Source organism: Polyodon spathula, chromosome 6 (genome assembly GCF_017654505.1).
Source record: "Polyodon spathula isolate WHYD16114869_AA chromosome 6, ASM1765450v1, whole genome shotgun sequence".
NCBI classification, from domain to species: domain Eukaryota; kingdom Metazoa; phylum Chordata; class Actinopteri; order Acipenseriformes; family Polyodontidae; genus Polyodon; species Polyodon spathula.
In genome coordinates this window covers 23,241,584-23,267,463 of record NC_054539.1, presented here as the reverse complement: position 1 = coordinate 23,267,463, position 25,880 = coordinate 23,241,584, and the positions used below count along the sequence as shown (strand labels likewise).

The window sequence follows — 25,880 nt, the reverse complement described above, 5'->3', positions numbered from 1 at the left end:
GTGTTGAACTAGATAAAAAGTGTTATTAAAAAAGGAACTGTAATCAAAAGGGGAGTGATAGAGTCCCTGGATGTCGCACCACAGTTCCTGGCTGCTCCACCTTGGTCCTATGTCACTCCACCTGAAGATCTTGACGACTCTCTGGAGTTCCTGGATGTCGCACCTCAGAGCTCAGCTGCTGAACCGAGGTCTCCATCTACCTCAAGCCTGGAGGCGCAGGTCAATAAGCTACACCAGCTGTTGTCGCAGGTCCAGCATCTGCCACTGTCATCCCTGGGTCTGCTGCCATCGTCCAAGGGAGAAGATGAGCTGCAGCCACTGCCGATCCCCAATGAAAGGATTATGGATATTATGACTATGTGGTCATGGGTCCTACAACCTCTCTTTACAAATAGACCAAAAACTTTAAAATGACTTAAGTTTAAGGGAGCCATGGAATAGCCTTGTATGCTTTGCAGAAGGGGAAGGCTGTGTGGCAGGCCAAAAGCCCTGTACTTAAAAAAAAAAAACATAGGAAACTGGGGAACAGGAATCCCAAATATGGGCATGCTGTTAGGAGACTAGTGGCCGAGTTGGTTGTTTCACTGATGAGCAATTAACGTGGCTACATGCTATAAAAGCACTTGGCTAGGAGCTGCTAGCAAGCTCCTGTTGTATATACTGTTATCACAGTACATGTTTCTTTGTAAGTGCTCCACTGGGAGCTAGGCTTTTTATTTTTTTTTACTTTCATGAAAACTGTTTTGTATTTCTTTATTTTCAATAATGGAAGTATTCACTGGAGCTTTAATGTATATTTGTGACGATCCTAAGGGTTTACTGGAATTTCTTTCTATTGATCTCTATTTGTACTAAGGTATTTAAATACTGGATTATTTTGCCTATTTTATCCATTGTTGTAATTTTAGAGTCTTATAGCAGCAAACAAGAATATATACTTTTAAACTTCTCCAAATATTGTTTACTATATTAAATAAAATATGACAGATTAAACTAATAATGTACTGACACTTTATGAATGGCTTTATTAATATGATAATTTTACAAAGATACTTGTTAACTGTACCTCCATTTGTAAATTCAAAAAGCTAATTCAAACCCAACAGGTGCTAACTATTGCCTCTCAAAATGAATCTTTGGCAGGACATTGAACAAATTAGAAGACATGTCCACATGACAGGCTAGATTTATTTTTAAGGCTTGCCTCAGTCATGGGGTTTCCATGCGGGGCAATTTACACGAGAAATGGTGATGTGCTTGCACATTTGGGAGAATTACTCATGTAAATCAGGTTTTTGGCCGAAAAAGAGGCCAAAGCGAGGGATAAGGTAAATCCCATTTACTCGTGTAAATGATGAAACACACAGGAAAATCCACGCCCAGTTTCGCATGGAAAACACGCTATAAATATTGCAAGGGAGCAGGTCAGTTGTCACTGAGGATTCCAAGATGACAAGCAAGACAACAAGCAAGTGAGCTGCTTAGTAAATGTCTGTAACTGAATTCCCTTGCTTTTGATCCCAGCTATGTTTAAAGATTTTCACATTTTCACAAAATTTCACTAGCAATCTTCAAGAACAGCACGAGTACTGTATGCATAGCTAATTTACATATCAACCTCCACCTTTCCCATTCATTAGCAGGATGTCAGGTGAAAAGCCCAGTTTACTCAAGTGAAATAAAAACTGAGCAAATGGAAACCCAAAAAAACCATTTTACACAAGACATTTTTCTCAAGCAAATGTTTTTTCGAGCTAAAAAAAAAACATGCATGGAAACTCCACCAATGTTGCAAAGTCGATCAGAGTTGGGCTACTGTAAATCTGGGGTTCATTCCTGAGACTCTTTAAACAATGGAGATGCCAGGCAACGTTTAGCTTCATAGAGAAATGTATTTTGTTCATCAAGAGTGTACTCTCGTTGCTGAAGCTGATGACAGTATTTGATTCCCTGGGAGGCCAAGGGTAGGAATTTAACAGCACTTGTGTCCAAGTTAATTGCCTCCAGTGGAATTGCCTAAACAGTTTCTTGCTAAACAGCAGGTGACAATCTTTAGGACATGGCTGCATAATGTTGTGTGAGAATTCCACCCCAGGTGGTAGTTCAAGGCTTGTGAAGTGTGTTTACATAACCCTTGAGGGGGTGGGGGGTGATTCTGCTAAAAATATGTTATATAAATCTGTGGCAGAGGAATTACTTAGCAGACAGGCAAGTGACTGAAAGAGTTTGCTGAAACGGCTGGTTTACGTTGCATAACCACTTGCAAGTTTAGTTTATAAAACCAGTGTGTTTACAGAAATAAAGTAGTAGAATGCTATGATAATATAGAGTATTAACTATAGGTAAGTGTGTGTAATAAGCTTGTTAGGGGCTTCGAGGGGTTATGGAACATCATAGGCCACGAGACCGTAGATAGAACCCCGAGAAGCCCTTTAGCAGGTTTGATTACACACTTACCTACGCTTATAATCGACCCTACATCCAAACACAAATATTGGCCAAAATATTGTAAAGCTGAAGAAATTAATTATTTTAATAAACATTGTAAAGCTGACAAATTGCATCAAATCTTTTTCCTCAGACACGCGTCTTAGATAGTCTCTGAACAAGTTTAGGTCACATAATGTTTTTCTTTGTGTGCCTTTGTTTTCTTGTTCCTGAAAAAAACTGTTCACCTCAGCCACACTGACAACTAGAAATCTTGTCAGTTTGTTTAGAATCGATTACAGGCCACGGCAGTGACGTCACAGTCTTATTACACACACGTACTTGGCAGTAATAAGACTAAGCCTCACCAAGCTCTATGAGAGATTACTCTCCAACTCTCCATATATAATAGTGTTACTATTCCTGAAAGAAAATCCACATGAGCTGTTCTTTTTTATTATGATATGGGTTTACAAAAAACATGAAAGTATTTTGGAAGTCATAATGCATAATCATAAGAACCATACTATTAATACATTGCATTTAATAGGTTGTTTACAATGACTTCTAATTTATTATCATACATTATTTTTTCATTATGATTTTCTTTTACATTACCTGAATAAGTTACTGTGCTGTGTTCTGGTATTCACTTTCTTTCTTTATTGGAGTGATCCCCCTCCTGGGCAGTCATTTTGAAAGACCAGACATTTTAAATACTATAAAAAAGAAGGGCTAACTTGCTTTGTGGAGTGAAGATTGACCTGTTCACCTAAAAAATAAAAGAATAATTGTATATTTTATGGATGAGATACAAAGAAAATGTTGAGCTCTTTTCAGGCTGCTCCAGATTATCCCCCTTGCATGCTTCCAAAAAGACTGGACCCACACTAACAATCTAGCTTTTATAATAGTGTAAATAACAACTGTGTCGTTTCATAACTGATTTTAAATACTTACTTGTTAATAATATAAAATCCCAGTTATATTAACAAATCTGTTATTGTTGTTGTTTAGAAAGACTTGTATTGCCTCTACTTAAAGAAGACAAAGTTAAACAGCTTAAGTTTTATGATATAGAAAATTAATCTAATCAAGAAAAAGAATACACTAGTTAAGATAAGTGATATAGTATACTGAGCTTATACCGATCTGCCCGTCAAGGCTTATTCCACACATTTTGCACACAGTATGGAAAATTGTCTATGTTGGAGAACTGGATTCATGCTTATTTCCATTTCATTTTCTCCATATAGCCAGACCTACCACCTGCATGCTGCGAGAGATATGCATCCCAGTGTCAGCTTGAATCCTGCAGCCAACTATAACTGCCCCAAGTTCCGTTCCAGAAATCAGAGCTACATGAGAGCAGTGAGCACCCTCAGTCAGGCAAGCTGTGTTAGTCAGGTGAGTTCATTCTCCATAATGTACAACAAATCAGAGGACTTAAACCAAGAGCCTGAAGAAGATAATTAGAAGAAGGCAGTGCAGTGGATCGCTGTGCCTTGATATTTGCTGCTGTGAGGCAGATTGTGGGACGAGAACTCCATGCTGAGGGTTGATCTCTCTTAAGGTTAGTGAACACTGCTGTAGATACAAGTTAGCTGACATATCTCCAATACCCTCATAGTAAAGGGTCCACTGCAGTGGTGAGCAACGTGAGATGAGCGGGCCACATCAGGCCAAAAGGAGTGCTAATAAACAGCAGTGGGATAATTTAACACATTTTAAAGTTGTTTGAGGGTTGCCCATTTCAGATCTACTTCTGGTTAGTCTGACTGCTAATCCTATTGTTGGTTAACTTAAAATATCAAAACTAAACTAAATGGGCAATTAGATGGCCGTATCATACATGATTACATATGTCTTAGCACTATAATTAGATTTGACTGTACTAAAACATATTTTAAAGCAACTAGCAATTGCTGGGGATATGCATGTTGATTTCATGCTGCTATACTTCAGATGTGTGCCAGATGTTTTAAAGACGCAGTACCTCTTATTCAGTTACATGCTTCTTAACGGGCAAAGTACCGTTTCACATTTTGAAACCATGTAACTATTTTAAATAATATTAAAAATACACTTGTAATGTACAGATTGAATTGCTGTTTTAAACCAATGTTTATGCTCTCTCATTTTCTAGGGAACCAAGTAGATGTCTAATTTGGGGATATTTTCTCTCAAAAAATGTTATTATAATTTAAAAAAAATAACACTGACTTTGCATTTTTTTTTGTTATATACTTTCCATGTGGTAATGTAACAGTGCACTTCTAAGTTAACCTCATCCTGTTTTAAGGCTCTGATTCATCTTTTTTTCTCCCCTATACTGTATCACATGTTGCCACTTTAATGTTTGAAGTCCTCAGCAATTAAAGCATGAAAGAAACAGTCAGCTGAAAAAAATACCCCAAACCCCATAACATACGTTATAAAATACTTCAGTACCCATAAACAGATATTCCTGCATGTATGTTGTAGTGTGCCTTTGTACGCACAAAGATATATACATAGTATATACAATGTACACATACATTCATGACCTGATTTGCTAAGCTTTTGCTCCCGTGCTAAATTTGCACTGAATATCTATCAGATGCTATTGGATGAGAGCTTACTTTTTAGCTTTGCCACAACTGATAACATAATACATCGAAACACAAGTAATATTTTCAAACCAATTTGACATTGTGTGTATGGGTTGAGAATACACAATATGGTATTTTTGCACCCTACAAATTGGCAGTTAATCCAGATCCATTGTCACCCCCACCCACCAAAGTTGTAATTCTCTGAAATAGGTGTGCGTGCCTCTTCCAGCAATTTGTGAACGGCAATCTCCAACTACTCCCAAATCGTAGACATTGTTTTAAATGTTAGTGTATGTTAATAACTGGGAAGAAATATGAGCAGAACCATGAGCAAATTATATTTCTGATTTAATATTACTTGATTTGCCACTTTCCCCGTTCCCTTGTGGAATATCAAAACAAATAACATTTCACACATTACTTTAAATCTTGCCATGCCCAATTTACTCATTAACTGAATTATACAGAAATTATGTACAGCAACCTTTTACAGTATATATATAGTTTTAAAAGACTAATTCTTAACATACCAATGAGTTGAGTGGGATACTTGAAGTAAAAATCACATGATTGTTATTCTTATGTAGTGTAGATTTACTTGTCAGCTATTATGTCACATTGGCATTAATTTATGATAAAATAATGAAAATTGTATTTATTATTACATTTGAGATGAGTCCTCTCTTTTAGAAGGATTTGGTAGCATGTGAGGTTTTAACTTTTCTTTGTAAAACATTACAGTCTTTCTAAAGAGTTATTAGCTATTACCCATGTGGGGAGGTTCCTTTAAAGTTGACAAGTGACGAATATTTGTTTAGACTTTTTCCTTTTTAATCGTTTTGAGAATAGGGGGGAGAAATATGAATAGTGAAATTCCCATCCATTTTGTGAATTACTGGATGGAAATCAGTAATTTGTGTACTTTTTCAGAGTACTGTCCTATTAGAAAAGTAAATGTACTTAAATGAACTCAGCCCTTTTTCTTCACTGACATATTGTTTCTTTTCACTGCAGACTCCTGCATCCTCTGTATACAATATGCAATGGGCTCCAAATGTATTAAGTATTGTAAATTAAGCACAATCTTTCATAATGCAATTAAACAGTGGATTATAGTAACCTTCATCCAGACACACTGCTTCTTAGAATTACCAGTACATTCTATCATAAAATCTGATTATAGCTAAATTAACTTAAAGAATGATAAACAAAAGAATAGTTATCAAAATGTTTGTCCTCCAGACAAGTTTAGTATTCTATAAATTATAATTTATAATTCTCTCTCTCTCTCTCTCTCTCTCTCTCTCTCTCTCTCTCTCTCTCTATCTATATATATATATATATATATATATATATATATATATATATATATATATATATACACATACATATACACACACACACAGTGCCTTGCAAAAGTATTCAGACCCTTGACCAATTCTCTCATATTACCGAATTACAAATGGTACATTGAAATTTCGTTCTGTTTGATATTTTATTTTAAAACACAAAGAAAAGGCTGTCCCTCAAAACTCAGCACTCAAACAAGAAGATGACTTGTGAGAGAAGCCACAGAGAGGCCAACAATCACTTTGAAGGAGCTACAGAGTTCAGTGGCTGGGAGTGGAGTAATGGTGCACCAGTCAACCATATCAAGAGCTCTGCATAACACTGGCCTGTATGGGAGGGTGGCAAGAAAGAAGCCGTTACTCAAAAAGTACCATCTGAAAGCACATCTGGAGTTTGCCAGAAAGCATGAGAGTCACCCAGCTGCGATGTGGGAAAAGGTGTTGTGGTCAGAAGAGACCAAGATAGAGCTTTTTAGCTAAAACTCAAAGCGCTATGTGTGGTGCAAACCTAACACTGCCCATGCCTCAAAACACACCATCCCTACAGTGAAGTATGGTGGTGGCAGCATCATGCTGTGGGGATGCTTCTCATCAGCAGGGACTGGGCATCTTGTTACAATTGAAGGAAGAATGGATGGAGCAAAATACTGCAAGAGAATCTGCTTCAGTCCGCTAAAAAACTGAAGCTTGGGAGGAAATTCACCTTTCAGCAGGACAATGATCCCAAGCACAAGGCCAAAGCAACACTGGAGTGGCTCATGAACAAAAAGGTGAATGTCCTACAGTGGCCCAGTCAAAGTCCTGATCTCAATCCCATTGAGAATCTGTGGCACTATTTGAAAATTGCGGTCCACAAGCGTCGTCCAACCAACCAACCAAATCTGCCAAGAAGAATGGGCCAAAATCACTCGACACTGTGTGCAAAGCTGGTACATACTTACCCCAAAAGACGTAAAGCTGTTATTGCAGCGAAAGGTGGCTCTACCAAATATTAATGTGTGGGGGTTGAATACTTATGCAAGCAAGATATTTCAGTTTTTTATTTTTCTTAAAAATATTTCCCAACATAAAACCAATGTCACCTTACAATAATTGATTTTGAGTTTAAGTGTTTTAAAATAAAATATTGAACAGAACGAAATTTCCATGTACCATTTGTAATTCAGTAATATGAGAGAACTGGTCAGGGGTCTGAATACTTTTGCAAGGCACTGTGTGTGTGTGTGTGTGTATATATATATATATATATATATATATATATATATATATATATATATATATATATATATATATATAATATATTAATATATCAAATAAATTTTAAATAAAATTGGTATTGAATTTATTTTAACCATAAACAGTAGATAATATCAATATTGATTCCTGTATTTGAACCCAGGAGTGATTTATTGCCGTCATTATAAACATAAAAAAATGAACAAAAAATACAGATGAAAGAGGTCTGCATGAAAAAAAGTGTGACTGTGTTAAGATACACCACTGTTTAGGACATAAAAATAGATGAGAGAGAGAGAGAGAGAGAGAGAGAGAGAGAGAGAGGAGAGAGAGAGAGAGAGAGAGAGAGAGAGAGAGAGAGAGAGAGAATAACACTAATTGTTTATCCAGTCTTAAAAATAACATACAAAATTGAGTTTTGTAACTTCTAATTACCTACAAGTGGCATCCTCCCCTGCATCCTCACCCTGCCCTTCCCCACCCTTCTGACATCACAGAGACTGTTTCAGAAAGAAAAAAAAATGGGATAGTGCATCTTAAAACAGTAACATTTATATACATAACCACAATATTTTCAGATTCTTTTGAAGTTCAAAGACTGGGATTTTGCTAACACTCCTTCATATTTACTGTACAAAGGGGAAGAGTCAGAATCAGAAAGAGAAAGGAAGAGGAAAAATTAAGGACTGCTATTCCTGTTTTTGTCTCTCAGGTGAGTGAGACTGAGATCAATGGCCAGTTTGAATCAGTTTGCGAGTCCGTTTTTAGTGAAGTAGAATCTCAGGCTATGGATGCCTTGGACCTGCCTGGCTGTTTCCGCACTCGAAGCCACAGTTACCTGCGTGCTATTCAGGCTGGTTACTCCCAGGATGATGACTGCATACCTTCAATGACATCTTCCACAGTCACCTCAACTATCAGATCAGGTAACAATATGCTTAAGAGAGGCGAGCCATAGAATATATACATACATATCCTTGCCTGGCAAAAAGTGATGCCTAATTTCACTGGAATTTGAACTTGCACAACAGCCCTATGAATAATTCAGAATTTGCTTCTGCGAGTTTTGCACGAACAAAGCCCATTTCTGGGCATCAAATTAGCCTAATTTCTTTATGGCAATTAAGAAATATGTTTGAGCTCATGGAACAGCTTAGTCCAGAAACATACATACATGTATAACTTATATGTCACACAGCATGTTTAAGAAGATTAAACGCTGTTCTAAGCATTTTAAGAGGAGCTTCATTTTAAACTATATATATATATATATATATATATATATATATATATATATATATATATATATATATATATATATATATATATATATATAATTGAAATAAGATAAATTTTAAATTTAAATTTTATTATTTTAAACAAAGGATGTGTCCTGTGTGGTCTGACAGTGCCTCTGTAACACTTTTCTTGTTAAAGAAACAACCCTCTGTAGAGGCGCTTACCTTGTAAGCCTCCAAAATATAGTTTCCATACAAGTCCATGGAATTTAACAAAGACAACAGAATAAGAAGACTAAATAATTCAAAACTAAACTATAGTGACAGATGGAATCTGTTTCAATATAACACACGGAATGCATCAACACCTTTGCACAATCCTGATACATAGCATGGCATAGGTAGAGTTTTTTAAATGGTTTCTTTCTGTACTAAGTTATAACCTTTTTTTCATTTTAGGCGCCCATAGATTAGCTGGTGATGGTAAAATGTACGGTAGGTCTTGTAGGGGTCCTGTATTTAGTATTATTATTTTTTTTGTGCTAATATGCTAAATAATAAAAGTTATGATCATACGCCGTTAGGCCAATCGCAAAGCTAATCTCCTCAAGTTTTAACATACGATATATATATATAGTATATATATATTAGTGTATAGAATATATTATGGAGATATAATATATATAATATCTAATATATATATATATAGATATATATATATATATTAATACCAAATTAATATAAGTAAACCATACATGCTCCGAGATATAGATCTGTTTATTTGTATTATAAAGTTACTTTTCAATGAAACACACTAAACACTAATGTCAGTCACATTAATCAAAGTGTAATTAGTAAAACTCAATGCACAGGAAGAAGTGTCCTTCTTCATAAATATTTATAAATATGAGATGAACTTGAAGAACACAATTAAATAATAATAATATAATAATAATAATAATAATAATAATAATAATAATTCAAAAATACATTTAATTCTACATAACGTTTACAACAACGTTTTACAACAACATTTATGAAAATCCTGCTGTCACCCAAAGTCAATTGCTTTGTCATGTATGTTGTATAGAGACTTTTATATGGTCACCATCTTTCTTGAATTCATACTTGTCAGTAAGCTTTCCACCAGACTAACACACATAAGTATTTACTGGTACATGAGCTAATATATACTGCCAACTTAACATAGGTCTCACATTTTCCTACATGAAACACACACACAAACACATTATAGTAAAGCTGAATTTGATTTATTAATTGTATTTTATTTGAAGATGTTAGTGAAGTTATTGATAACTCCTTGATGGTACTTCAGTGATGCACTTTTAAATTCAAGGATCCATGAAGGAACACAGTCGACATTGAATACAGTGATTGAAAAGGAGCAATTAGTCCTTGAAATGCGTAGCAAAGTGAAAAGCTCAAGGGAGGTTGAGTTATTTTAAAGGAACTAAATGCCAAACATTTACAGTGCAAAACCTTTCAGGTAAAACTTTTGCATGTACATTTATATATATAAAGAAAACATATCTAAAACTGCAGTATATAAAATTGAAGGCATATGAAAAAGGTTTTTAAAAATTGTACACAAAAAGTTTAAAAGATTAAAAAATCTTTTATTTTCAGGACGTTTCGGACAAAAGCCCTTCAGATGTTTAAAAAGAAAAGAGATATATAATGTGCTCAGAGTATTAAAAAAGCATTCTGTTTTTTTTTTTTTTTTTTACTTTTACAAGAACTCGAATTCACATAAGCAACTCATTTATTTTCAATTTTGACTGCATTCTCTAATGCGCTCTTCTGTCACTTTACATGATGATATGATAACTGCCTGTTCTCTATTCACTTTTATCATTCGCGTCAGCTGCTTAGAAATGTTTCAGATTGCATTTGGCTATAAATTGATTAACTCAATTTTATGCAGATATTTTAACCTTTCAGGTAATGTTCGATTTATACTCAGTTTGGAGGACCCTCTGTATGTGCATGCACTGGCTTTGTTCAGTAAAACCTGTGAAAAAATCGAGTACACGTTCAGCTTTCATATAAGAGAATGTGAGATCTACAAAGTGATGAAAGTGGGTAAGATTCACTGCGATTATTTTGTTAGCTTCACATACTTTAAAATGAAAAAAAAAAATCAATACTTGAATTTATTTAGTTGTTTTACTTATGTATTGCTGTCCAGACAGCGTCCAAAACAGTCGATCTAAAAATCCAAATCTGAATCTTCTAGGACCACATGCAATGTATATTTGAGGACAGGGTCAGCAGCCCACCACCATTAAAAGATAAGGTTGAGCAAGCGATGGAATGCAAAAAAATTACCTTTGGCTGTCAGCAGTAATTCCATCAAGGTCTGTTAATTCAAACACGGGCATTCTAAATGCGTAATACCAATTATACTGTGTTTTCATTATATGCGTTAAACACATTCCAAATTTTTGATTTTATTGAACATTTTAAAATGCTCTATTACCTTTACCACTCTGAATATGCTTATTGGCATACCACTTTGTAAAACTGCTGCATGTGCCATTATCTGCTTTTCAGCATTAATCGACTAAACTACCATTTTGTTCTGTCACTGGTAAACAAGAACTGCGATCTCACAAGCTTGTATTCACTAGCTCTTCTTTATCAGAGTGTTCAAACTGATTGCAGGAATGTATTTCATTAAACAGGTCCTGTTCTGCAATACTATAATGTATGTAACCGTACAATCCCATTATTAGAGATGCTTATGGATTGGCGGATCGTAAATGATGTGTTTTTTCAAATGGCTGATCCTCTTCATTTCACACATGGTTAACTTGCACTATATGATTTATAGATTTATTTGAAGTATCTGACCTTACTAGTCTGTCAAAGCAAGTTGTTTACATTGAAATTTTAAATTGCATTAGTCAGTATGTGACAAGATACATTTAATCTCATGATGGATGTTTTTCTTAACAAGAGGTGGAAGTGAAACAGTTTCTGTAATTAATTAACCATTTGAATACTCTAAACAGGATGCCTTTTCTTTCTATTGTTTCATCCTGGGTCTGGCAAGTTTCCATGGAAACAGTGTTAAAATGAAGTTTGCTGACTAAATAATGTTTTAAGTGTTTCGAGAAGTGTATTATGTCTGTCACAAGCTGACACTGTAAATTGGGATGCAGCCAACCTTTCAGATACCATTGTTCTAAAGGTTAAATCAACAATAACATAGGGTAAAAATATTAAGGGTCGATCAACCTATACCCTGCTGGGATAGCAACCACTGGCTTCTAGTATTTCACTGCACTGAGGAATCACCCTGAATCTGCGGTTATCATCAGATTACCTGTAGAAATTGGTGGTTAATATAGAGCAAGTCCCCCATTTTGTAAACTGCTTTAATCAAATCCAGGGGTGGTTTATCCCAGGAGGAACCCTTAATTCACCTTGAGTCTTGTTTTTTCAAATCTATGTTTCTATGTAATTAAACTGCAATTAGAGTCCCCTCCCCCTCCACACACACACACACACACACACACACACACACAAAGAACACATTGATAACAATTTACTAAAAGAAAAGAATGTGCCTAAGTTCATCTTTGGGAATTGAGGGGAGTGGAATTTTCATAGTTGCAAATATGTATTCCTCATTAAAGGTTTGGTAAAGGGATGCCTTTCTTAATATGGCCCTTTGTGCTTATCAAATGATGGTTTGGTAATCATAAAGACAAAACATTTAGCACAATAAGTAGCATAGACTTACTATCTTTATATTATTTTTAAATAGCAAAATGGTTAGACAGAATAGTTCAACATCTTTTCTATTACAGATACTTACAAATGTGCCTTTTATTCTTATACTGTATCAAGCAAATACACAATGCTGCCCCAGGAAGAGCTTGTTATGGACTTTTCCATACAAGCTTCTTTGGATTGAATTGCCAGACCAAATGTTGATTAGAGCAGATGTTGCTGCAATCTGACTCATGGTGTGTCAATCAGCAGAGATAGGGCTGAAAAGAATAAACAGAAATGTTCCTTGCAGAAGTGAAACCTTCACCCAGGCATGGCTGTTTTGTTAATTAGTCTGTATAAGGACGGGCATTGTCTCACTCGGCTCAGGTCAAAGTGCATCGACCCATATCCTGAGGTGGGTCACTGCTGACCCAGGTCAACCCGGGTACGTGGTTTCATGCTAGGCGAGATTGTGTGAAAGGAGTTTAAGGGTCATAGGGGGTACATAGGAAATACAAAAATAAAAATGAAAGTAAAATAAAATAATGATCTTAAACCACTGAACCGCAAATGAAAACAAAAACATAGATTCTATCCCCCTACTTACTTTCCACGTGTACACATGCGTGATTTCGATTGAGTGGATTTCCACTCTGATAAGGGTGGGTGAAGCAGGGGTCTGGTGATTCTGCCGATGGAGAGTGCTCATTGTTGCTCAGGAACTTTGCTACTTTCAACTTGTCGTATAACTGAATATGAATTAGTGATGCAAAATCTTTCTGCATGTTTTAGAAGTATAAATATTCCGGTAAGGATAAATAATAATCACAGTACTCATACTTTGACCTTTTATTTGTTAGACGCTGCTGCATTTTAGTAACAGCAATAGTGGAATGCTGAATTTGTTTCCAGTGTTTGAAATGGATACATTTATTACTTCAAAAATGAAGGAAGAAAACACAAGAGTCTACAGAAAGTGTAAATCGACAGAAAATTATACCGAATCCCTTTGGATAATTTGTATGTTGTTAGTTAGTATAGTTGTATTTTGAGGTTAATGTTTTTGATATTGTAAACATTTTAAATGGCACACATAACTATGCTGAGATGGGAAGTAAATGGTAACTTGATAACCATTTACAGTGGATTGCAGAATAGAAAGTGAATATGAGTGTTTCCAAAGAGATCCCCAAATTCTGTCTTTTAATTCTGTGCATCCGAGACATGCAACTAAAAGTTTTACGGATTAAGCCTACTGCTCGGTGTTCTGCCCTAAACTAGCATTTTAAAAGTCCCAAACTGCCGTGACATAAATTATATATTAAATAAACAGGAAAAAAGGAACGTGTTGATCAGTGTGTCCTGCCTTTTATTGCAACTGTGGTACCATTCAGCAGAGCAAAAATTGAAAGCTGATACCTCCAGACAGAGACAGGTTCAGGTTCAAACAAAACCCCTGTACTGTATGATTGATTTCAATTTAACAATCATTAAGCAGAGAGGGTAGGTGTAAATTGAAACTAATTCTTGATGAAATGGGAGTTTTTTTTGTTTTTTTTTAACCGGGCTTACTGACCATTTTGACTCCCTACCAAGTAGCCTATTAAAACATTCATGAATTGTCAGTTCATAATTGTCTTTAATTAACAGAGCAAGTACCGTATGCCTATTTAAGATGCAGCCCAAATTTTCCACCCTTAATTTAGGAAACAGTAAAACATCAACTAAAGATCCATTTACAAAGATACAACCTCGATTATGCATATAAGAAAATGATGCATGGAGTTTGCGGCCGTCTGCTATCACACAGAGCATTACAGTTATGTGCTGCTTCTCGTTTCCAGTTGTGATTACATGCATCTGTTTTTCTCCCTTTTTGCTTGGCATGTCGAAACATACAGGGTTCTGATCAGCATTTCCAATCTGTCCAAGCTGGTGTTTGTTAGAAATTGTAAAAGCTCCTCTTCTATTTCCCGGGAAGCTAAAGACGCTACACTGGTAGTCACGTCTTTTGTTTGCGATTTTAATGCACACATCACTCCTCGAATTTAAGACACAGGCCATTTTTGAGAAGATGCGTCTTAAATTCAAAGAAATATGGTAGTTGTTTTCTACAGATCTTTTTTGTAATTTGTATGATTGAACAGTGGTACTAAACACACTACATTGTACCTACAGTCCTGTCCCACAATGCCTTTTTTTTGCTGTCATGAAGACTGCAACAGTGTACTGTACCTGACTGTTTTTGTTGGTTTGATATATATATTTTTTTTGCTTAGCATGCAAGAGAACAAAAACAGACTATAATACACCGTAAGCAGAGTAGCTCATCTCTTGCCTACCACAAAATAATTATATGTTAGTTCATCACCAGGTTAAGTGACTAATAGCCAGAGATAAAATGAGATAGAGTAAATATCCAGTGTGGAAAACCATGGAGGGAGAATGTTTAGGCATCAATCAGTTGTTGTAAAAGATTAGCCCTATTTATAATTTAATATATGTAATTGAAAGCCAACTAAGATGATTAAAAATAAATAAGGCGCAGTGTTCTAAATTCATTATCTATGTGCTGAATATATCCATTGTGGGGTAAATGTTGTTCCAGTATAACCTTTTCTAAAAGTCAAAGCCAGCAGTTAATACCAATTCATAGTATATTTTTTAATTTAAAATGTTGTTTCGATGTCAATGGACAACACTGTAAATTGCTGTGGTGACCACCGTTATGATTTGCATCCCCACAAATGTATGGTGTTCAAACCATTATCTCTGCAGAGGAGTTGGTGTTGAACACCATGGCATAAAGCAATAGTGGTTTCTTAAACTGTATTTGTGTTGACAGGAATTGCAGAGGTGTCTTTCAGATCAGTTTGTAGTCTCATGGGCTAGAAGCCCTTACTCTAACACCAGTATTGCTTGTCCAAAAAAGTGGCTTTGCGCTGGAGCACTGCCAAAATGCAATAAAGTGACTGCCGATGTAACTTTATTTACTTAAGTGCATAAGAAAAATACAATGATGCATGGTGAATCTGGTCATTTCATGATATTTTAAACCATATATATTTTTAAATCAAATTTTTAAATAATAATCAGTCATGGTGATCCTTTGGCTAGCCCTAAGACTAGTGTATTATTACAACAATGACTCTGTGCTCTGTTTATTAAAACATTGTACATGTAGAGTTGAATTTAAAAATAACAATTCTAAAGTGTGAAAGACCATTGAGCCATCCAGAGCACTGAATGTGCCCTCATGATTGACCATGTTCTCTAATTTAAATTGTTTAGAGATGTGCAGGCTCTAAAGTGCCTGCTTATCCAACCACCTGTGGATAATAAAAATGACCCACTTTTTCAGGGATCCAGTTTCGCCTTCCATCTGCCGTGGATCGGACGCCACAATCTCCAGGTATCTTTCATTATAACCCACTTGCTGGCCTCTTTACTGAATTGCCACATACAGTGCAACCAAACAGACAACAATAAGTATATACACTACTGCCACCTGCTGGAATTTTGAACCAGTTACTGATCATTCTGTAAAAGTAATTATTCAGCATATGGAAGCAGACCTTACAGGCCACAGGTACCACATTTTTCACTCTGCCTAATGTAGATTCAAAACTCATTGTTTAACAAATAAAACCTGCACCAGATTATTACATTTTAATTGTTATGTTTGAAAAGTGAGGTCAAATGCTCACTGATATTCAGTGTTGGCAATAATTTATCACATACCTAATGAAATGATTTAGGTTTGAAATATTTATCCTGTAACATTAAAGTACTCATTTTAGTTTGCATGTCAATGCTTAAATAAGACAGGACCTTCTTTGAATGGAATTGTTGTCACCAGAATTGATGTATGTTTAGTATGTGTGCGTGTGTTTGCATGCGTGCAACGTGCGTGTGTGATTGTACCTGCACAGTAGTTTTCAGAATAATGCTACTATCATTGCCTGGCTTTCCCTGTGTGGAATCTTAGTTAACATAATACCACGTTGTTAAATACAATTGAATAATATTGTATTTGAGGGGAGTGACTAGGAGACGTTGTAAATCAGGCTGGACTTAAATAGTCTCATCACTTACATGATCATTGTGGTTTCTTGCTAACTTATTTTATAATCTATCATAGGACCAATGCTGTGGGTTCAGTTATACATTTTCCATATGAATGAGAAACACATGTGTATTTTAATATTAAAACTAGAATAATGTGTACTGGTATCTGCTGCTATTATATTGTACAGACAATATCACTGTACCATCTGCACTTTGTGAAAAACAAAATAGTGAAAATGCAAAATAGTGACCCACTTCTGTTTAACAAATTTTTCTGAAATGCAATATCCGTTCCTAAAATTAATTGTATAAAATGTTTGTAGTTAAATCCAGATCAAGAGTTATTCTTCTGCTTTGACATAGGTGAAAACAAAGGAGGGGTCTGTGTTCGATTTGTCTAGGCTTATTTCCATTTCACTGAGTTTGTGTCCAACTGTACAAATATTGGATAATTGCGTCAATGATTAAATGTCACCTTGTTGTACCCCTGTGACAATGATCTCTGTGACCTAATTAGACATTGACACAAGTTAGCCTTTCAGTACACTGTGCTGCTCATCAAGATTGAGCAGATAATAATTTAGTAATTGAAGCAGTAGCAAAGAGGCTAGGATTATCTCTCTGTGTCCCTTTGATTTGTAAAATGTCCTTGTTTATTTTGTTACTTCAAATCACTGACAGGCTAGGTAAGGGAACTCCCGAGCTCTCACTGACTCACTGGCAAAAGTTGAAAAAGTAGGAATGTATTGCCAGATTCAGTTACCTGGGGGAAAGATTATCTGTTTCACCAAACAGACACAAATCAAGGCAGCAAGTTTGGTAAAGTGGCTGGCCTGAAGTCTCCCTCTGTATTATGTATAAGACTAAACCCACATTGTTCAGGTAAGAGGTAAGGCAAAGAGATGTGAAAATATGCTAGGTAGAAATAAATACTTTTAAAGACTATGGCCGGGGTATATTTTTAAAGTATTAACACTAGTCTTAATTAACCCCTGCATGATTATTTTTACAAAACTGGAACTAAAAAACTAAGAATTTCAGGATAGGGTGACCAAACATTCCAGTGTCCTGACATTTTCCCCAAAACTTCTCACTTTCCAACAGCACCTGATAGCACTGTTGGTGTGAAATATATAAACTGATTCCAGTTCTGAGCTTTGGAAATTGTGTTACCCTATATCAATGTCTCAAGTTGTTTGTTTTATACCATTAATGCTGATTTTGTTTTTCTTTCAAAATCCAGAGAAAACGCTTAGAAAGTTCACCCCAATGTGATTTATTAAGTGATTTTTAGAATTGGCAGGTGATGAAAAAAATAAGTTTACTGATATGATTTTTGTGTATGTTCAGAGCCTTGACATAGACTGAGTAAGATTGTGTTAACAGGGCAAATGTCAAAGAGACCATAAAGGGTTTCGGCAGAAGCCTAGCCAGTAGATTGTACTGTATTTCAAGTTGGGCAATAATGATATAAATCATTACAGAACACTGGACCTAACTACACAATTTTTTTGTGAAAGAAAAATAAAACTATTAATGTTACAAAACTAACTTTAGGTACTTTTAATTGTCCATGTTACTAGTTTTGCAGCATAAACAGTTTTGATGAAAGAAAAGGCCTGGTTCACAAAATATAATCATTACTTTCTGTTACTTCCCTGTGCAGACTGTTTTATCATTGTAACTTTGTTTTAAAATGGAAACTAAATTTGGTAGATATATTATTATTATTATTATTATTATTATTATTATTATTATTATTATTATTATTATTATTATTGTTGTTGTTGTTGTTGTTGTTACTGTTATTTTATGTTTTTTTGTTTTTTTTTATAGCGTGCCTGGAGCAATAGTTAGAAAAGATGCCGATGTCGCTTAGAATTTCTCATAACTGATTAGAGCACATTTTTTACGTTGATGTACCTTAATGCATAAAATACAAACATGGATGGTTGAACAAACCCTGAACAAAACCAAAAGTTTTATTTTAAAAATGGGCCACACAAAGGTTATAACATTAAAGAATGACTTTTATGATTTAATAAGAAGATAGTTTTTGCATTGGTGAGCTTTTATTTTCTTGCTTTTTTTTACGATTTTTAAATATGTTGATATCAGTGCCTAATGAATAACCTTTGATACTCTGGAACCCCAGTGTGCTTTGCCTATCATCCCTCTCCAGCTGTTACAAACTGTTCCAGGCTTGATTTTTAATTGCTTATTCCCTGAGAACCTCTTCAGCTTCCAATTAACCTGACTTGCCTGCATCACAGGCTTTCTCCTGGAGCAATTGTTTAGCAGGTATATCGATTCATGAGGAGCAAACGGTTATCTCATAAATAGATTGGAAATGGCAGCTGATTCAAAGACATGTCCCTCTTGAAGGTGGAGAGTAAATATAAACTCTCAGCTGACAGTTAAGTCAACGCTATGCTGATCTATCTAGCTTCCAGGACCAGCATTCATAAACATTATTCAGGTCTAGCCTGTCAGGACAGGCAAAGCTCTTTTGCATAGCAAGCAGAGCTCAGTTTATACTCTTCAACAATATTTATCTATGTATTGTGTCTATTGGACGGTGCCTTCCATTATCCTAAAAGAAGTAATTTATTTTAAGGCTTCGCTTATGAAAGTTCCTTGCAGTAAATTTACAGTAGATGCTATACTCTGGTAATTATCGATGTTTTAACACTTTGCCATGTTTTCAATATATTTTATTAACCATTGTTTACCACAGCATGCTTATAAAAATTATCCATAGATTTGAATGTTAAACAGACACTAGGCGTGCAATTATTTCAAATAGCATTTTTATGGTACTCTCTGCTTTCTTCTATTCTACTAGATGAAACCTTTTTTTCTTGTACAAAAGATGAATTATGCAGGCCAGCACTCCTATACAGAAAATAATGGGGGAAACAAAAACAGTCAGTCAAGGTGGTGGGGGCAGGTTTATTTTTGTATGTGTACACACATTTTGGGCATGTTATGGTCAGATTAAAAACAATTGCAGGATTTACCCAGGGAAGAACGCATACTGTTTTATAAACTAGGGAAGCTATTGGAATATTGTATGTGGGTTTAGCAAACAGAGGTATGCAAGAATGCTTTTCACTGGACAAAAGGATTGATACATTTGACACATGTTTTTTACATGCTCATAACCCATTACCTTGTCTCATAAGTAAGATATAGCAGCAAATATAATGGCAAGGCATCACACAACACAGCCAGGAACATGTGCACTTAGTAAATATTAAGATTTAGGTCTACAGTAACTGAAGTCGCCCTTACCAGATTCAATATATGCTGTGGGTTGTGTAATCATTTGATGAAACTATTCCATATATATATATGAATTTCATTAAAATGCATGTGCTAGAATACCCAAAAAAGCAGTACAGAAGTGTGCTCACAAGGAATAATGCCATCTATGTAGATATAAAATCAATCTAAATGACTTCATACTTGCTCAATGGTATTAACTGCACGATGATAGTAGTGGATTCTGCATTGCAAGCCCTTCTGGTCTAGCCTGAACATGCATTGCCTTACGTCCCAACATCTAATCTTATTTCATATAGACTGCCCTGGAAATTATATCTGAATTTGAATTTGATTATCTTTGAATGCGATTATTGAGTCAGATAGCAATGACCATCCTATTTAAACTGAAATGTCTACAGAACAAAATGCTCAGTATTTTGGAAGCATGAAACCGTATAAAGTTGCATGAGGCCGTTTTTATTTGTCATTATAAAAACAAACTGTGAAACATAGTATATACGTTATGATGTTCTTACTGTGAAAGTTTTTATTACACATTTACAATAAGTGATCGCAGACTTAAACAAAGTGTTTTAAATTGTACATGAATGGTTAATTCTGTTTTTAACCCACTATAGATGATATAGAATTAAATAGAGAAAATCACAGCTGGGCTCAGTCTGAAGCACAAGTTGTATTCAGATTTGTTCTGAGTATTTGTGAACATTCACATATTGTAAAATCTGGTTTACATTTAGTAACACTACAGACTATAGTGAATAAACATAAGCATTTTCAGCATCAAGTATGGTGGACACTGAATCATAATCAGACATGCAGTGACGGGCCAAATGGCCTCCTCTTGTTTCTCAGTTTTCTTATCTTTCTATAAGATACTAGAATTAAGTAATCCTTGTGACTGGATTCAGCAACATTATACTGTACAACTACAATTTATTTCAGGAACAGTGCCTGAGTCGCTAAGAAATCTTCATTCTGCATATTGAACCAATTAAGAATGCTTTTTTTCAGTCATGAAAGTAAGGGTTAAGATTTGCATGCCTGCATGTTCAATCTAAATGTGTTCAGCAGTATATATGGTAATCAGTTTGTCTCTTCTGTAATGGTTAATGTCATATTTATTAATTAAACCTGGAAATCTGAACTGAATCCCTAATATCATCACATAAGTCATCCAAATTCAGTTTATCAAAAAAAAAAAAAAAATTGTAATGTTTAAAAGTCAGATTGTAAAATCTGAAAAAAGGCAAGTGTCAACTTGACATCTGTAGGGAAAATTAGGGGCTGATGTAGGGATAGGCGTATTGCCGACTAGGCAATTATTTTGCACTGTGGCTTATGTAAGCTTAAGAGCAACGCAAATTACTCAAAACCCACAAATAATGAGGTGCAGTCATGATAATGAGGGTCGCAATGAACTTTGCCTGTGCATCGGGGTATTTAGTGGCCACACTTGCAGCTCAGAGGTGAGGTGAGTTAGGAGTACAGAAAGCATTAGGTGCTGGATGAGATTAGTGGAGCACGAAAATCAAACCAAACTAAAAAATGTCAGGAAGGGCAGCAAAGTCCTCTTGGTGCACGGAAAAGAAAAATTTTCTGAGGAGGAGCTGATAGTTTTCCAGCTGAGGTCACAGCACGAAATTGAGTTGTTTGGAAAAGCCAGTATCAGTTATGCTACCAAAGAGTCCATGTGGTTCTCTATAGTTGAGAAAGTGAATGCTGTCGGTGTTACCAGGACAGTGATGAAAAGGTAAAATTCAGCTATGAGGTCTAGGATGACCTGCGGAGTGTGATGATAACGCCTTGCATCAGCCCGTTAATGTACTGTAAAGTATTGTTTTTCCACAACTTCTGTTTTGGTTGTATTGATACACAGTTATACAGGGATGTGTCAAAACTGTAATGCCATTTTCAGATGTTTTAAAATATGCAAGGTTAAATAGACAAACTGTTGTGTGACAGTTATATTGTTTGAAAATGGCACGTTTTTTTACAACAAATAGCTGTAATGAGGTTTAACTTTTGTAGAACAAAGCCAATAAAATGCAAAGTAGGTTGACGCATTAGGCAAAGGTGGACTAGGGAGGACAGCACTGATCAGTGGTGAGGATGGTGGATTGATGAATCCCTCAGAATGACATATAACAGACTTCCTAGACATCTCAAAGGACACAGCACATTATGTAATTTCTGGTGATTTTGACATTAAGCAGATGTCGACTAGGTGGAAACCCAAAATATAGAAACCTAGGTTGGGGTGCACCAACTGGACTTGCGTCCAAGTCTTAAGAGTAGGCCATAAACCCTAAGTCCGACATTACCTGTAACTTAAATATTTTGAATACACCTGTTGCACCAACTAAGAATTAGCTCACACTTAACTACATCCAATGTCAATGCTTTAAGTCAGTACTGTATAGGTAATCAGTCCCCTGATTAAGTTTTAAATTAATAATAAATGACCACAGTACTTTGTTAGACTACTCTTAAATTTCCTTGAAAAACATCATCGGATAGCTTAACAGAGCTGCTAGGCACTCAGAAACAACTTCCTGCACCTGCGAACATTTTAACTGTTTAATAATAATATCAAAACGATGGAGGTGTTGAGTGCAAAAAAAGACTTTAAAGTTTAAAGTTTAGCACATCTTCTGCATTAGAAATGTGGTAAACCTAATCAAAACACTGGGAGTCTCTTTAGTCTTGCTACTCAAAATTGGTGACGTTTCTCTACATCGATCTAATACATTTAAAAAGTATTATTTACCCCGAGTGGCGCATCCAGTAAAAGCGTTCCACGCAGATGTGCCCTATAGCCTGGAGATCACAAGTTCAAAACCAGGCTATATCACTGCCGACCGTGATAGGGAGCTCCTAGGGGGTGGCGCCCAATTGGCAGAGTGCCGCCCGGGGGGAGGGAGGGCTAGGTCGGCCAGGTGTCCTCAGCTCACTGCACACCAGCGACCCCTGTGTTCTGCCCGGGCGCCTGCGGGCTTGCCTGTATGCTGCCCGGAGCTGCGTTGTCCTCCGATGCTGTAGCTCTGAGGTGGCTGCATGGTGAGTGCAGTGTGTAAAGATGTGGGCGGCTGACGGCACACTCTTCGGAGGACAGTGTGTGTTTGTCCTCACCCTTCCCGAGTCAGCGCAGGGGTGGTAACTGTGAGCTGAGCCAAAAAATAATTGGACATTACTAAATTGGGGAGAAAATAATAAAAATAATAATTGGTGAAGACTACATTTATTTTCGAAAAAAATATTATTTACATAAAGTATTAAAATTACCTATGTGCAATGTGAATTAGAATGTAATTTTTCATCAGACCTGGAGAAAAAAAACTGTAATAGCTACAGCTATAGGACTCTGTACCAAGGTAGCGGTCTTTGTTGACTTAATTTCTAATGATGGTTAGAATTTGATTGTATTTGTAGTTTTCATTGTATTTGTTTTTTGTGGCATGTACATTTGAGTGTTTGAGAGGTGGCTAGGGTGAGCTCAGAAAGCCACATGCCCATAACACAGGGTGCTGTGTGAGAATGCATATTCTTTTTGCGCCCAACCTCATGTAACTCATTATGGTTCACAGGCTTCCTGGCGTGGTCTTCCATCTTTATTCAGTGAAGCTGCTTGGCGTCCATCTCTCTTTGCCTACCTGCCAGCCATGCCCAGCAGCCTGTTATCTTTCTGAAGACAGCCATAGAACCACAGACGGACCATATACATAAAATTAATTAACACTAGTTAAAACTTAATAGCAGTTTAAAAAAAAAAAAAAAAAAAACGTAATTCTGTTATGGTTTCAACTTCGCTTTTTTTTTGTGTGTGTGTTGAACTTTGAACTTTGATTTTCAACCATTAATATACCGGTCAAAACACCAGTATGATACACTGTCTTTCTGAGGCAACCAACCCTCTCGCCTTACTTATTCGGTGTCTACCCAGTTATTTATCCGGGCTATTTAGACTGGTTTAAAATCACCAAACGCGCTTCAATACACCTTTTTACATGCCGTTGCTGCCTGCTGTCTTTCTATTTTTTTTTTATTTACCACTTTTCTTTTTTACACTTTGAGTTATGTAATTTGCACATTTACTGCATGATTTTCTTTATTAATGTTTTGCACTAATAGATTTATGTATTATTAATTTTGTTACAATAACTCATAGAAACAAAACAGGCCATTCGACTCTTTGTAAAATGGATATTTTCAAATATTCTTTCCTGATTGGTCAAAACAGGTCACATGAGGATGTTGATATTAGAGTACCAGTATATCACCATGGGTCAGTACTACTTTTCAAAAAGGGGCAAATCTGTAGAAGATAGCCATATTCAAATGTATCGTAATAAACATGACTGACTTGTGGTATCCATACTGGATTTGCAGTACCACTTTTTTTTGTAGAAATAAATGCATTGTTTGCACTCTGGAATACCGTGTCACTTATCAAACTGACTTTACAGTCTATGGCTGGACTATTTAAAAAGCAATTTAGATCAGCTCATAGGTTCACATAACTTGAAACGAATAGTCTCATCCCTCTAAACTATAGACAGTTCCTGTACCGGTAGCAGAAAATACTTTCAAATCAATGTTTAATGATTTATCTTTTAACCAGTCAAATAGGACGCCCAATGCCCACACATTGTTCCTGTGAGTATTGTTTTCTTTTTCCCTTGTAAGTTCAAGATGCCCATTTACTTTAGGTTTTTTATTTCATGTCATTGGTGTGATTCATACTTGTCGGAAATCTCCTAGAGTGATTTCCCAAAAGGTGATAATGCACATAAATCTAGCCAGTCTAAAATGTACATAAATCTAACCATGTTTATTGCGATAAATTCGAATATGGCTAGGTTTTTCTTTTTTTTTTTAAATTCTAGTGGCGTATAGATAGCTACTAGTGATTTGCCCCCTTTTTGAACAGAACCGATAGTGATATGCTGTAACATGTACTTCCTCCTGTGACCTCTTTTGACTAATCAGGATAGAGTATTTTAAAAAACTAATTTTATAAAGAGTCACTCCATTTCTTAAAAATGGTTCAGCAACATGCAAATCATGACCAGTCATGTCCATCCATATTATGAGCATACTGTGTAGAGAATTAGAGTCCTTTATTTAAACCTGGGTGTACATTATGTATGAATTGACCACAAACATTTGTTATGTTTTTTACTTTTGTCATAAGTGACCAGGAACAAAAACAAGCCCAAAATATTGAAAAAGCAACTAAGCAAAATTGTAAGCGAGCGCCTGCATGGGCAAGCCCAATTTCACTGTTTTTAAGCAGAACTGGCAACCCTATATTTTCCCCCTCAGCCCTTAAATACAAAGAAGTGTGGGTCTAGTGCACCTCTATCCCAATCACCTTTACAACACGCTTTATGTAATTTATTCCCCCTTATTTTTATTGATGCTTTTAACTGTCAGACAGACTTGTTGCTTCCAGTATGGGCAGACGGGGTGCCACTTCAAAACAAAAGGAATTTGTTAAACGTTAAACTAACAAAATAAATAGTGCCTACTATCAGTGCAATACATTAATTAAGAAATAATACACAACAGGGTGTGTGTTATCTTGAGATATCTGCTGCTGTTGTGTTGTGTGTGACGTTTTGTTTTTAAAACAGTGTCAAGGTTCTTTTCAGTTAGCCAGTCATGGAAAACTTTCATAACCCATTTTGTCTGGCACGTGGTGTTTTCATGAGTTGTATTCATTTCTAGGTTGTCTAAATCTGTCGAGAGGTTGACATTCTCTTTTCTTTTTCATTGTTTTCAGCTGCAAAACTTTTGTAGTTAATTTCAAGGATTACTGTCACATTAACTGACTCGAGTGGTTTTGTTTACTGTGAAGAAAGAAAGAAGTTCCAACTGTTGAGTTATCACCAGATAGATAACGGCTAGGGAGAAGGTCTCAGCCAATCAGAATAATTCGC

At 35.8% G+C, this 25,880-nt stretch overlaps 1 protein-coding gene across 1 annotated transcript in view; it reads left to right on the top strand.

Annotated features, from left to right (window-relative positions):
* The window catches only part of LOC121316530 (disks large-associated protein 2-like), an 86,154-nt gene that overhangs the window by 32,780 nt on the left and 27,494 nt on the right, over window positions 1-25,880 (top strand). Inside the window, exons 4-5 of the mRNA XM_041251562.1 lie at window positions 3,684-3,834; window positions 8,319-8,532. Of these exons, the coding sequence (XP_041107496.1) occupies window positions 3,684-3,834; window positions 8,319-8,532 (365 nt within the window). The remainder of the gene's footprint in view (window positions 1-3,683; window positions 3,835-8,318; window positions 8,533-25,880) is intronic.